At 47.2% G+C, this 15,923-nt stretch overlaps 1 protein-coding gene across 1 annotated transcript in view; it reads right to left on the bottom strand.

The window, feature by feature from the left end:
- The window catches only part of LOC120817178 (thyrotropin-releasing hormone-degrading ectoenzyme), a 66,204-nt gene extending 59,933 nt beyond the window's left edge, over window positions 1-6,271 (bottom strand). Inside the window, exons 1-2 of the mRNA XM_040173068.2 lie at window positions 4,455-6,271; window positions 2,517-2,764 (exon numbers count right to left, since the gene is read on the bottom strand). Coding sequence (XP_040029002.2) covers window positions 2,517-2,764; window positions 4,455-4,928 — 722 coding nt within the window. The 5' untranslated portion in view covers window positions 4,929-6,271. The remainder of the gene's footprint in view (window positions 1-2,516; window positions 2,765-4,454) is intronic.
- Between the last annotated feature and the right edge of the window lie 9,652 nt (window positions 6,272-15,923).

Below are 15,923 nucleotides of genomic sequence, written 5' to 3'. Positions count from 1 at the left end.
TGATTCATCCAGTTTGGTGTAAAATATGAAACGTGTCCGCCTTTAGGCTACCGGCTAAAGCTAAAGCTAATAGACCCACACACACCGGAACCTCTGCTTCCGTGCGCTTCCTCCTTTTGCAGCACATTATTTTTAAAGCTGGTGGGAACCGTGCTTCTGTGTTGGATCGGTGTGAAGTCAAAGGAGGAGGTGGAATCGACCGCGTGAGGACGAGACGTTCTCTCTGGTCTTCGGGCTCCCAAACCACGTCTTGGATCAGTGGAGACCTTCTAGCCAGCACCTCCTCCTCCTCCTCTGAGATTGATTTTACAGAGTTGACACGTAGTATTGATCCCAGGCATCTCATCTGGTCTCTAAAGGAAGCCATTGCAACCAGGGAGTCGGGTGGGGGAGTCGAGGGGGGGAGGATAGGGGGGGAGGCCCTCGCCCTGCGTCTCCCTTGTTAACGCGTTTCCTCATTAGCCGCCTAGCTTCTCCTCGTTAACTGACTTCCCGTCCTCGTCTAATGGCGCCCCGCTTGGACTCTTCTTTAAGAAGCTTCAGGGCGTGAACGTGCGGCGTCGGCCCCCTTTTGGGGGTCATGCATGTGGATGCTAATAAACACGCTCTCGGCCAATCACATCGCTCCCCTGAAAGAGCCGAGCCAATCACAGAGAAGCGTGACGAGCGGAGCTGTACTGCGTCGTTGTGTAGAATGATCACTGTACGGTGTGTGTGTGTGTGTGTGTGTGTGTGTGTGTGTGTGTGTCTACAGGAGATGTAGAAGTTTCATCAACCTGCTGGAGATTCTGATTTGAAATATTACGCAATGAAAACGTGTTTAATTTTAAGTTACAGACCAACATGACAGACTGGTTTCACTGGAGAAGAGCTAGCTCATCATTAGCATAAAGATCAATACGGAGCGTCAACAGTCACACTTTACGCTGTGTGTGTGTGTGTGTGTGTGTGTGTGTGTGTGCGCGCGCTAATTAATTCCCCCCTCCCAGCATTTAAGCATTTAAACCCAGCCTGAGGTTTATAGTGACTCCTGATATTAAGCTAATCTCACACTAGTGTGTGTGTGTGTGTGTTAGCATTAGCCACACAGCTGAATCGAGCTAATCCTTGGGTTTTGTGCACACACACACACACACACACACACACACACACACACTTCCCAGTGTGGTTAACGAGGTCCGTGAACGTCTCTGAACAGACGCGTGAATCTGACACTCGACGTTTCCTCAGATTTAAATGCCGTTTTTCAAATAATCAGCTGTGATTTTTTACTACGCTTTTCTGACGCTGCTGCTTAGTCACCGCATGAAAGTATTTGTGGAGCGGCTGGCACCTGTGAGGGGTGTTAGTCACGCGTCCGCAATCTGACTGATGCGTCTTTCTGCCTCTCAGCAGCTGCTTTCTAACACAAAACACAAACCACGGCGCCGGCGGGGAAGTGGACCCGTGCTCGTCATGAAGCAGCCGAAGGAGACCGAGACGAGCTGGCGGCTCCTTTTGTCTTAATTAAAAACAAGCCGGGGTCAGATTCTGAAGTGTCTCTGGGCCCTGAAGACGTATCGGGTCGCTTCTCCAAAGCTGATCAGGCATCAGATACTCTCTTAATCTAAGATGAGCCATTTACATCTATGCATTTTATTTGTGACAGTTTGCTGTATTAAGTCCAGATGTTGGCCTAGACAGAAAATAATGATGTCATCGGTATGTTGTCACTTAAAGGGCAGGTATCGACTGAAATGAAGTATCTTCTCTTTTGGGGTTATAGCACTTATTTTTTTATGAGCACAACCTCAACTCAATATTAAATCTGCACGAAGTGGAGTTTTCAACATCCCCAAAAAAAGGTGAGAGGAGAAAAATGTGCTTTCAACAGAGTCGCCCCCCACGTTTAAAACCAAGGCCGCAGCAAATATGTGGGTAATTTCAGATTTGCATACTAGATGATGCTTCTGTGACCCCCCAATTGAAGGAATCAAAAAAAGAGGAAGAAAAAGGCAGCATGAAATTAAAGCAGATCGAATCATAATTACACTTCACTCCGTCCAATCAAAGGTGAGCTCTTCTGTTTTAATCAATTAACCACAACTTTGTGTTTCTGCACTAAGCAGAGCAGACGTGGATAACATGTCGCCGTGGTAACACACACACACACACACAAAAGTCATGCACGAAATAATAAATGTATCAGCACACAGTCTGTTTCCCATCAGTAACGCGGGAAAGAGGTCTGATGTGGAAACAGCTCCGCAGCAAAGCCTTATGGGAAATTCATGAGGAAGGGAGTGAGGGGTTTGATAAGTGGACCACCCACCCACACACACACACACACACACACAGACACACACACACACACTCACGCACACACACACGGTCTGTGTTTGAGTTAATCAATGTGGAGGGATGTGAAGCTCTGACCTTTTGTAGCTAAACCACCTGCTGCACAGGCCCCTGCATGTGTGTGTGTGTGTGTGTGTGTGTGTGTGTGTGTTTTAGTGTGTCCTTGTGTGTGTGCGTACCGTCTCTCCCTCTGCTGGCTGTAGGCGCTGCGGAAGAAGCCCAGCAGCTCGTCCTCGATGGCGGCGGCGAAGCTGACGTTGAGCCGGTAGACCCTGGTGGGCTTCAGCTCGCGGTGCAGGACCACCACGTACATCTGGTTGGCCGGGTGGTGGAAGTGGCGGTTGACGCGTATGGCCCCGCCCCCGGGCCGGTTGGCGAGGCGACCGCCGCCGCCGCCGCCCTCCGCTGTGACGGACACCCGGTCCACCTGGAGGGGGAGGAGAGACGACGGGTGAGAACCAACCAGGTTACAGCACATTTGTGGGTCCGCCTCCACCTGCTTCACCTTGTCCTCTGACGGAGGCCAACCAGAGACAAGGAGACAACCAGCACTAAACTGAGTTCCCATCTATTGCTGAGTGAAAACCAAATCCTGGGAGAGCGTTTTGTGTATTCTGTGTAGTATTTGGCTCTGATCAGGTACATTGATCCGTCTGTGTGGCAGTAAATCGTCTCCTTCTTGCTTGTTTCCTGTTTGATGCTCCTCGCCAGAGGAACTACATTTTAAAATGGCCTCAAAACATTCTGTTCCAATCGATACGCCGCTTAAGGAACCTTCAGACTGGCGGAACGGGCCGCGGAGATGAGCAGCAGTGCATGATGGGAACACGCCCGGCCCACAGTGATAACTAGCAGGATGTGTGTCTGTTGTCGTTGCGCACCAGCGGCCCTCAGCCAATCAGACGCCCGAGCTCGTTCGCCCCTTTGACGGGCGAAGTGATGGATGCGTGGAAAAGGCTGAGGATTAAAACGCTGGTTCTCACGGGGTTTCCTACGCTCCCTCCGGACCGCCGTGCCGCTTTGAACTCCTGTTTGACTTTATCCGTGCGGTCGGTGAGGAGGGAGACGGCGAGGTCACCACAGGTTCATCTTCCTGAGCGATGGTGGCCACGGGTTCCCGCCGTCCACGGCGAAGGGACGCGAGCCCGAGGACGCGTTTGTCTCAGCAGTCATTTTGATTGGTTTGGTGTTAGCAGTTGTTTTAAGGCTTTAGTAACTGGTTTTATTACCTTTATTACACCTTTTTTCTAACGTCGTCACAAAGACAAAAGTACACAGAAGACGTCCTCGAACACAGCTGGTGCTCGGGACGTTTCTTGGACAGAACACAGCCGTCCTCGCTTCCTTGCCCATCGTCCTGCATCGACGCTTCCTCCTCCACATGCAGAGGAGTGACGGTGCACGGAGAGCCGCCCGCCGCCCAACAACGCCTCTTAATTCGCGCGCCAGCACGGCAAGAGCTGCGGGGTTTTTAATTGGCCTCCGCCCAAATTAGACGGATGCGTCTTCCTCTCACATTAGCCCAGATGAGCGGCGCCGCTCGGCCCGTTCCCTCGGGCCGCCGCCGGACCCTCGCCAGACCGGCTGAAACCGCAACTCTCGACGGTGAATCAGCCTCTGGGGGTAAACGTGGGAACAAACAGTCTTTGTTGGGGGAGAGCGGATGCAAACGAGGAGCTTCGCTGGGAGACGCGACCGGTGAAGAAGTCAAAAGCGTCCACGTCCGTCTTTGTCCTCGCTGTGTTTGGGAAGCGAGCAGAAAAAAGCCTGTGAGGCTTTTCTTGTGTTTAAGTTGAATCTGCTTTTCATTCGGACTCGTACGTCTGCATCTCCAACACACCGAGGTCTAAAAATAACTTCCTTCTGAGGCAAATCAAACCATTTGGATGTTTCTGATGCTTCCACCCTGAACACAACACGGTTGTGTTTGTTGTGTATTCGGGGATTCATCACAAAGAAAACACACATTTACTCCACACAGCTTTGTCACAACCACAGAAATTCACCGACATTCCTACAGATCACTTTGCTTTTGGTACAGAACATTTTGACGTGTGTGTGTGTGCGTGTGTGTGTGTGTGTGTGTGTGTGTGTGTGTCCCGACGGGGCCACCGTACCTCCAGGCGGTCGGCGTGCAGCACGACGAAGCGCGTGGCGTTGACGCACTCCAGCTCCACGCTGACCCACCCGGCGAAGGTGAAGTTGTCCATGTGGACGGCGAGCCGCAGGTCGTAGTGCCGCGGCCTCAGGGAGCCCGGCAGCCGGGAGCTCCTCCACGGCTCCTCCTCCCCCGCCCTCTCCCCCCTGCTCCCGTTCAACCGCGACGACCCCCGCGAGCCCGGGTCCCCCGCCGCCGACGCCGCCCCGTCGCGCCCGCCGCCGCAGTCCTCAGAGCGGACGCTGAGCGCCACGGCCACCGCCGTGACCACGATGAGGGTGAGGATGGCGAGGGCGAAGCCCAGCGCCAGGCGCTTGTGCACCGTGATGTGGCGCTCGGTGGTTCGAGGCCGGACCACCGCGGACTCCCCCCACTGCTCCGAGAGCCTGCGGCCGTTGCGCATGGCGCCCGGGCTGCTGTCGTTGTGCCCCATTTGGCCGAAAAAGCGGGTCAGACACGGATCCGAGGTCGGGGAAACATGCGCGGGTCCGATCCCGGTTTGGTTTCGGGGCGGTTCCACCGGTCGTCGACCCGAGGGTCCACTCCTCTGTGACCTTTGACCCCTGCTGAACCACCGCTGAGGCGGGAAATCCGCAGGCGGCACGAGTTACATTTCAGACGAGGAAGACGAGCTTTGGTTTCTGCGCTGAGAGGCGGAAAGCAAATTTTAAAAAACTGAAATCAATGCTGCACGTGTGGATTTCAGTGGTGGTGCTGGAGGTGGAGGAGGTGGAGGAGGTGGAGGTTGGCTGATGAGGATGAGGCTGCACACGGAGACTCGTCCTAAAAGCAGCAGGTCCCGTCTCTTGACCCTGACCCTGTTATCCCTCCTCAGCACCACTTGCTCCTACATTCTCATTCACAGTAACATTTTGAGGCAGTGGACTCAGAAACTTTAGTTTCTCTAAAAAAGGATTTTTGCTGCTAAAACATCGACATTTATGATCAAATAATGAAGATTTTTATTCTTAAAAGTGGATTTTTCCGGTGAATTTGGAAGAGTTTAAACTCAAGGAGATTAATCTCCATTAATCAAGATGTTCCTCTCTCTCTCCGGGGGGTCAAGTGGATCAGCACCGGACAGCTCCGGGGGGCTTCACCGCGGAGGAGATAATTCACTCCGCTTCTTCAAATGGCTCAACGCGCTTTTTATGCGTTAAAGAATAATAATTAACGACTCAATCAATCCGTGTCGCTCGATGTCGTCAGTGATCCGGTCATTAACGGTCCTCCGGTAACTTCCTCTTCTCTCGCTCCCGGTGGGACCGGTTCTACCGGCGGCCGGTCGGGTGGGTCCGTTATTCCTCCTTCATTCCCATCCGCTGGTTCCCGGTGAAGTCCGCACCTGCGATCCACCTGCGCACCTCTCCCGGTCCGGGGATCCGGTGCACCGGCGTTGATCCGTTATGAGAGAATCCGTTATGGAGTTTGTTATGGAAATCCGTTTAAAACCTTTCCCCCCTCTTTTTTTTTTAAACGCCGGAGGTCAGTTTCGGTACCGGGGACCGGGTTGGAAGCAGATCCCGTCAAAGCACCGCGAGTGATCCGGTAGATTCGCGGCAGAATAAATCCAGCGGCTCCGCGGTGTGAGGCGGATGCTCCCGCGCCCCCGCGGTGCTCCGGTAACCGGAGATCTCCGCAACTTTTGAGCCCACGGAGAGCTGCTGCTGATGAGGACGCTGGCGAGGAGGATGAGGATGAGGAGGACGGTGAAGGTGAGGAAGAGTCTCCGGCCGCCCGTCACGCAGCGAGTCCGCGCTCCGTGTGCGCGTCTCAGTGCGCGGGTACGAGCGGCTGCCAGAGGGGGGGGGGGGGGTTATAGTTCATATGCTGTATGCTGAATGTTTTCAACGCGCATTAAAGGGTTAAGACATAAGAGACCTGTCAATCACACTAAATGAACTACACACGATGCACGTCGTGTAATAACTAAAGAATCACCTCTTTATGGTCGCAGCTCCTCCAAAATATATACTGAACATCTCTTTGTTAAAGCTGCGTTCTGTGCAGTGACCAGCGGGGGGCGACTCCTCTGCTCCCATAGACGTCTATGAGGAAATGACTCTACTTCTCTGTAGTGACCAGCAGGGGGCGACTCCTCTGCTCCCATAGACGTCTATGAGGAAATGACTCTACTTCTCTGTAGTGACCAGCAGGGGGCGACTCCTCTGCTCCCATAGACGTCTATGAGGAAATGACTCTACTTCTCTGTAGTGACCAGCAGGGGGCGACTCCTCTGCTCCCATAGACGTCTATGAGGAAATGACTCTACTTCTCTGTAGTGACCAGCAGGGGGCGACTCCTCTGCTCCCATAGACGTCTATGAGGAAATGACTCTACTTCTCTGTAGTGACCAGCAGGGGGCGACTCCTCTGCTCCCATAGACGTCTATGAGGAAATGACTCTACTTCTCTGTAGTGACCAGCAGGGGGCGACTCCTCTGCTCCCATAGACGTCTATGAGGAAATGACTCTACTTCTCTGTAGTGACCAGCAGGGGGCGACTCCTCTGCTCCCATAGACGTCTATGAGGAAATGACTCTACTTCTCTGTAGTGACCAGCAGGGGGCGACTCCTCTGCTCCCATAGACGTCTATGAGGAAATGACTCTACTTCTCTGCAGTGACCAGCAGGGGGCGACTCCTCTGCTCCCATAGACGTCTATGAGGAAATGACTCTACTTCTCTGTAGTGACCAGCAGGGGGCGACTCCTCTGCTCCCATAGACGTCTATGAGGAAATGACTCTACTTCTCTGTAGTGACCAGCAGGGGGCGACTCCTCTGCTCCCATAGACGTCTATGAGGAAATGACTCTACTTCTCTGTAGTGACCAGCAGGGGGCGACTCCTCTGCTCCCATAGACGTCTATGAGGAAATGACTCTACTTCTCTGTAGTGACCAGCAGGGGGCGACTCCTCTGCTCCCATAGACGTCTATGAGGAAATGACTCTACTTCTCTACCGATTTACTCCCTCAGTAAACATTGTAAGTTTATGGTCTCAGTCTCTAGTTTTTAGTCCTCTTCAAACGCAAGTTTGAAGAAACGCAAAGTCTGTGCTGTGCAGTTATTGCTTTTACCGTTTAGCTTATTTTTAAAGATAAATAATAGTTGTTGCCGCCGATCTTCATCCTGTCGCTTTGTTTGTTTGTCTTCTTCAGATTTACAGCGTGACTTTATTTATCGTGGGAAGAAAATCAGTCGTGTTATTGATGATGCTGGAGCTCCCCTGTGTGTGTGTGTGTGTGTGTGTGTGTGTGTGTGTGTGTGTGTGTGTGTGTGTGTGTGTGCGTGCGTATATGTGTGTGCGTGTGTGTGTGTGTGTGTGTGCGTGCGTATGTGTGTGTGCGTGTGTGTGTGTGTGTGTGTGTGTGTGTGTGTGTGTGTGTGTGTGTGTGCAGCTGTGCATTTTCTCATTACAAATTATATATTTCCCTTGTACATCACTTATGGTGTTCAATACATCCAAATACAGTAGTTTGGGGCTTAAAAAAAAATATATATATCTATAGATATATAGATATCTAGATATCTATAGATATCTATAGATATATAGGTATAGATATATATATAGATAGATATCTCTCTCTATTAATATATCTATATATTATATATATATAAACCCCCTAACTCACAGAGTTGGGTTTGAGAGGTTAAGGGCGGGACTACATGCTAATTGACAGGTCTCTAACAAACCATAAAGCAGGGGATGCTTTAGGGCGGGGCCTAACGGTGATTGACAGGTCTCTAACACCATAAAGCTGGGGGTGCTTTAGGGCGGGACGTAACGGTGATTGACAGGTCTCTAACAGACCATAAGGCCCCGATGTCCACGTGGTCACGTGACGCGTAGCTGAGCTCCCGTCACACGTTTACAGACCTGTGAAAAACTGTGTGTGTCCAATAAAGTGCTCCGACATCACAGGACCAATTAGAGTCCTATTCCAGCCAACTGGATCAAGGTGGAAGATGGGGGGGGGGAGGGGGGGGGCGCTAAGTGGGCGGCACACTGTTCTGCCTCAGGGAAAATTGGTGTCGAGTGCGGAGAACACACACACAGAATATAATGAATGTGTGTCACTGGTTAGCAAAGTGTGTGTGTGTGTGTGTGTGTGTGTGTGTGTGTGTGTGTGTGTGTGGTCTCTGCACTTGACACCAGTCTGGCAGCAGCAGAGAGTCTAAGAAGAAGACGTGAGCGGAGGGAGAACAGACTCAAAGCTGATCCCAACATCAATGTTCCACGTTTCCTTCAGAAGCTCAAATCCGTCCGTGCTTGAAGGCGGAGCGGCGTGGAGGAGGCGGAGCGGCCTCCGCCTGGTCCAAGCACGCCGCCCACAGAGAGAGAGCTACACAACCCTCCATCAGCTGACATCTTTGATATATTTAATATTTATGTGTACTGAATACACCTCCAGTACGTGTTAACGTCTCTTTAGGAGACTTGACTCCTGGTGGAGGCGGATTGCACCGGCGTGGACGCTCCTACGCAGAAGGCGCTCCTCCAGCTCCATCTTTAGTCAGGTCCTCAAGTGTCCAACGCTGACCGAGAAGTGGACGTAGTCCTCATGTCTCCTGTCAGTGTGCAGACGGAAGCCTCGAGCTGAGAGACACTCGCAGCCTTTTGAAGCCATTTATTTTCTTAACGTGACAATTGTGTTTGTTATCATCTCAACGTGCTGAGGTTGTCAAACTGGTTTACAACAGTTAGAGTGTGTGTCTGTGTGTGTGTGTGTCTCTCTGTGTGACGCTGATTCAAAGTGAGAGCTTCTTGATTGCATCAACCCTCCATGGAATTATTAACACACACACACACACACACACACACACGTGAGTAATTGAACGACTTCACGATACGTAACACGATGCAGTCGAGCACTTTAACACTTTTCTCTACAAATATGAATTTGTGCAGATGAGGCCGAGCGAAAGATGAATGAGCTCGTTTGTGTTTGAAGGTTGTTTCACCCTGAAAAGTTTTTAAAAAGCTGCCGGCTCTTTGAAGAGGAAGCCCGGGGGGGGGAAACAAGTCAACAACAGTTTCAGGTTAAAATACGAGGTAAAACATCCTTAATCATAAATGATTCTGACTTTAAACTCACCTGGACAGAACGCTACATGTTGCTTTATGCGAGGGAGGAAAGAACCTTGAAGGAACAATCACTGGTCCTCTCTTCTGTGAACAACGAGCACACGATCCCACTTTCAGTGCCAGTGGTTTCAGGAGCTGCTAGGCCAAGCTAAGCTAAGCTAAGCTAGCTGCATGTCCTGAACCTGTCTCTGTCCAATGAGGGAAGGAATACACAAAAACACTCACACCAATGGAGCCTGTTGGCATGGATCAGGATCAGGATCAGGATCAGAGTCAGGATCAGGATCAGGATCAAGATCAGGGTCAGTGTCAGGATCAGGATCAGGATCAGGATCAGGGTCAGGATCAGGATCAGGATCAGAGTCAGGATCAGGATCAGTGTCAGGATCAGGATCAAGATCAGGATCAGAGTCAGGATCAGGATCAGGATCAGTGTCAGGATCAGAATCAAGATCAGGGTCAGGATAAGGATCAGGATAAGGATCAGGATAAGGGTCAGGATCAGGATAAGGCTCAGGGTCAAGATAAGGATCAGGATAAGGGTCAGGATCAGGATAAGGATCAGGATCAGGATCAGGGTCAGGATCAGGATCAGGATCAGTGTCAGGATCAAGATCAGGGTCAGGATATGGATCAGGATAAGGATCAGGATAAGGGTCAGGATCAGGGTCAGGATCAGGATCAAGATAACGATCAGGATCAGGGTCAGGATCAGTGTCAGGATAAGGATCAGGGTGAGGATCAAGGTCAGGATCAGGGTCAGGGTTACACATGAGGATGTCATAAACTGAAGACGAGCAGCATGTCCTCACACAAACAACCGTCTCACTGCTTCTAGAAGACTGGATGGAAATGATACGTTAACCAAGATGATCTCAGTGAAAACAACCACTGCTTTGTGTGGAGACGAGTCCCTCGGTCAGGGTGAATTTAGGGGGCGGAGTCCTTCGACAGGTGGTCCTTCTGTGTTTAAAGGGGCCGAGGCTGCTGGGAAGAAACCGAGGGGGACAAACAGTTCATTATTCTAATTTCCTCATAATGACTTCATGGTTGATGCATCACCATCTGGAACACACACACACACACACACACACCCTGTGATAATGCAGCCATTGAGTCTAATGACAGCGCACCGCTTGTCGTAATGAGACTCTTTCTGCCGCGAAGCATCATGGGTAAACAGCTTGCACCTTTTGGAGGGAGGAGTCGACCGGACGTCGGGTTGCCAGATAGTAAATGCAGAGGGCGCCGCGTTGCCAGGTCCTCGGTGACACCCGACCTGTTCAGTGTTGAGTTTGAATCAGCACGGTGAATCAGGCCGAGTGTGTTGGTGCGTGTGTGTGTGTAAGTGTGTGTATGTGTGTGTGTGTAAGTGTGCGCCGTGCTCAGACAGAGGCACTCGAGCTAAATTGCCCCCCCGGTGCCCACAATGCCTCTGGAGCTGGCAGTAGTGTCTGAGTGCGTCTGTCTGTGTGTTTAGACCTCACGATGCCGCGCTGCAACAAACAGCTGCTTCGCTGTGACCCCTTCTGTCGTCTCCACGGCAACCGGCGGGGGGGACGGCGACCGTTGAAAAAAGATAGGCAACTTTGGACGCGGCGGATCCACAGGGGGACGACAGCTTTGCGTTATTCATAAAACCTTTACTGGGATGACGACTTGCCGAGCAGAGGAGTGATTACCTGAACCTCCGGTTCTGTAGAGAGAGCCTTGCATTCTATGTAGAGACCAGCAGGGGGCGCCACCTCGGGTCAGAAGTTTATGAGAAAATGACTCTGATATTATTATGTCCTCAGTGAAGATTGTAAACATGAGTTTATGGTCTCAGTCCTACATACATCCAGCATGATGTTCATTTAGTGACTTATGGTCCATTCAGAGTCAAACAGACCATAAAGCAGGGGACGCTTTAGGGCGGGGCTACATGCTGATTGACAGGTCAACACCAGAGACGGATACGTCTCTGTCCTAATATGGTCACTTCCTGTTCACTGGTGGGAAAGTCATCTTCATGTATTATATATATATATATAAATATGTATACATAGATTTAGAACGGCGGCCTTCTTTTCCTTTCCTCTGAGCTGATCTCACGTCGCCCATCAGATGCATCGACAACAACGCCGTCCTCTGGTGCTGCAGCAACACTACGGCCACCATCAGATACCATAACATCTGTATCCAGAGGTGGTCTGACAGACAGCAGCTGTGTGAAGACAGTGAGGTGAAAAGGGATTCATTCAGCTATAAAACTGACTCCCCCCTTTCCTTCGGGCTTAGTGCACACACACACACACACACGCACACACACACACGCGCACACCCACACACACACGCACACACACGCACGCACACGCACGAAGCCAGTGCGGAGTGCAAAGTGTTCCTTCAGGTTACACCACTCTGCAGAGATGATGGATGCAGGATATAAAATCTATCTCTGCAGGCCATTAAGAGATGAAATGAACATGACAGGATGGACATATAGATATATGATATATAGATATATGATATATAGATATATGATATATGATATATAGATATATGATATACAGATATATGATATATAGATATATGATATATAGATATATGATATATGATATATAGATATATGATATACAGATATATGATATATAGATATATGATATATAGATATATGATATATGATATATAGATATATGATATACAGATATATGATATATAGATATATGGATATATAGATATATGATATATAGATATATGATATATAGATATATGATATATAGATATATGGATATATGATATACAGATATATGATATATAGATATATGGATATATAGATATATGATATATAGATATATGATATATAGCTATATGGATAGATGATATATAGATATATGATTATAGATATATGGATAGATGATATATAGATATATGATTATAGATATATGGATAGATGATATATAGATATATGGATATATGATATACAGATATATGATATATAGATATATGGATATATAGATATATGATATACAGATATATAATATATAGATATATGGATATATAGATATATGGATATATAGATATATGATATACAGATATATGATATATAGATATATGGATATATAGATATATGATATATAGATATATGATATATAGCTATATGGATAGATGATATATAGATATATGATTATAGATATATGGATAGATGATATATAGATATATGATTATAGATATATGGATAGATGATATATAGATATATGATTATAGATATATGGATAGATGATATATAGATATATGGATATATGATATACAGATATATGATATATAGATATATGGATATATAGATATATGATATACAGATATATAATATATAGATATATGGATATATAGATATATGATATATAGATATATGATATATAGCTATATGGATAGATGATATATAGATATATGATTATAGATATATGGATAGATGATATATAGATATATGATTATAGATATATGGATAGATGATATATAGATATATGATTATAGATATATGGATAGATGATATATAGATATATGATTATAGATATATGGATAGATGATATATAGATATATGGATATATGATATACAGATATATGATATATAGATATATGGATATATAGATATATGATATACAGATATATAATATATAGATATATGGATATATAGATATATGATATATAGATATATGATATATAGATATATGATATATGATATATAGATATATGATATACAGATATATGATATATAGATATATGGATATATAGATATATGATATATAGATATATGATATATGATATATAGATATATGATATATAGATATATAGATATATGATATATAGATATATGATATATGATATATAGATATATGATATACAGATATATGATATATAGATATATGGATATATAGATATATGATATATAGCTATATGGATAGATGATATATAGATATATGATTATAGATATATGGATAGATGATATATAGATATATGATTATAGAAATATGGATAGATGATATATAGATATATAATATATAGATATATGGATGGATGCGACATAGATGGGGTGCATAAATGCATGTAGGAGTACACTGATCTGTCCTCAGGGGAAACAGAAAAACATATTGATATATTATTATTATTGCATAAGTGAAAGAGAAACTAAAGGCATCAATATAAAAACTGAAGTCAATTAATAGCAAATAGCCGACCAATCAGAGCACTAGATGGTTCATGTGCACCTGGAATGTTACGGCGACGGTTAATGCAGCAGATGAAGGACCTGGACCGGGTCCCTTCTGCAGAGAGAGAGTGTGTGTTTGTGTGTACGTACGAGTGTGTGTGTGTGTGTGTGTGTGTGTGTGCGTTTCCAAGAGACTGAGTCAGAGAGACAGATCAGTATTGGATTTTGAGTCATTTATATTCAACAAGGGTTCACTGAAACTCACACTGCTACAGTATGATACACACACACACACACACACACACACTATGGATCCATTAGAAGTTATTGTTTGTTGGCACGTTTCCGCTGCAGCCTGTAGCTTTTGGCCAAATGAAACCCCCCTGGATTCAATTCTGAACTTTATTATTTCATAAGGAAGATTTGGTTTATTTGTTTTACTTTTACGAGGAGGAAAATAAAGACGTCTGCAGCAGATGCAGAGCAGCGCGGCGGAGAGATGATTGGGTTGCACAGGAAACAGGATCAGCGGCCTGCGTTTGGAACATGATGGCGTTTATCACATCGCCGCTCTCAAGGCCTCCAGACGTCCGCCGCAACAACATCTTTTATTTTGGTAGGACGGGAGGAAAGCACTAAAAGAGCGATAGAATACATTACATTACATTGTATTAAACCATGTTGTGCACAGGGAGCAACTGGGGGTTGAGTGTCTTTGACTCAGGGACACACGGGACGCGGAGCAGCCAGCGTCGCCCCACTTTAGAAGCATGAATACAGACTTACTGCATCTTCATCTGGTTATTTCTGCAACCGTTTCACCAGTTTACTGCACATGAATCATCCGTTTATTGTTAACGTGCAGTTATTGCTTTTACCGTTTAGCTTATTTTTAAAGATTAATAATAGTTGTTGCCGCCGATCTTCATCCTGTCGCTTTGTTTGTTTGTCTTCTTCAGATTTACAGCGTGACTTTATTTATCGTGGGAAGAAAATCAGTCGTGTTATTGATGATGCTGGAGCTCCCCTGTGTGTGTGCGTGTGTGCGTGTGTGTGTGTGTGTGTGTGTGTGTGTGCGTGTCTGTGTGTGTGTGTGTGTGTCTGTGTGTTTGTGTGTGTGTGTGTGTGTGTGTGTGTGTGCAGCTCGGTTCAGTCAGCTAAATGCTGATCAAACGTCCATCACGAACCAAACACGCGTTCATCAATCCTCCTTTCATCCCTTCTTCCTTAACTCCTTGACTCCTCCCTCCATCTCTCCTCAGGCCCTAGTTCCTCTCCTTCCTTCCTTTGGTCACTCTTTCTTTCCTTAGTTCCTTACTAGGCTTCTTTCTTCTTCACCGTTCTTCTTCTTTCCTGTTTTCTCTTCCTCATTTTCTGACACCTTCCTCCTCCCCCTTTTCTCCCCACTTCCCCTCCTTCCATCTCTCTCTCCCTCCTCCTTCATCGTTTCCCCTCTTGCTTCCTGACCTCATTTCCTGCTCCTTTCATCTCTCCTTTACATCTTTCTTTATGACTTTTATCTTCTGATTCTTCATTCCTTCTTACATCTCTCCTCCTCCTTCTTCCCTTCCTTCTCCTTCTTTCCTTCCCCTCCTTCTTTCCTTCCTCTCCTTCTTTCCTTCCCCTCCTTCTTCCCTTCCCCTCCTTCTTTCCTTCCTCTCCTTCTTCCCTTCCCCTCCTTCTTCCCTTCCTTCTCCTTCTTTCCTTCCCCTCCTTCTTCCCTTCCTTCTCCTTCTTTCCTTCCCCTCCTTCTTTAATAATCCTCTCCTCCTTTCTCTCTCTGCATTTGGACATTGCTTCATTACACCCCCCCCCCTGAAGACTGACCCCCCCCCCCACTTCCTTCACTGTCTCCTCCCTGATTTGATCACTAATTGTGCCGAAAGAAACAGAAGTTGATTAATTCATGTTTTCTCTCCTCCGCTCTGATAAATGAGTCGGTACGAGGAAAAGACAAACTTGGAAAGAGAAAGGAGGGGGGGGACAGGGGGGGGTGGAGAAGGGGAGGGGGAGTGAGAGAAAGGAGGGGGGGTGAGGAAGAGGGGGGTGGGGGGGTCTTCGTACCGCGATCAGTAAATGGGATCATTGCCTCGTTTAGCCTGCTGGCTAATTGGAATTCACTGTGTGTGTCCATTTGTTGGTATTCGCCGCCTGTG

Source organism: Gasterosteus aculeatus, chromosome 4 (assembly GCF_964276395.1).
Source record: "Gasterosteus aculeatus chromosome 4, fGasAcu3.hap1.1, whole genome shotgun sequence".
In the NCBI taxonomy this organism is placed as follows: domain Eukaryota; kingdom Metazoa; phylum Chordata; class Actinopteri; order Perciformes; family Gasterosteidae; genus Gasterosteus; species Gasterosteus aculeatus.
This window is presented reverse-complemented; position numbering and strand designations above follow the sequence as displayed.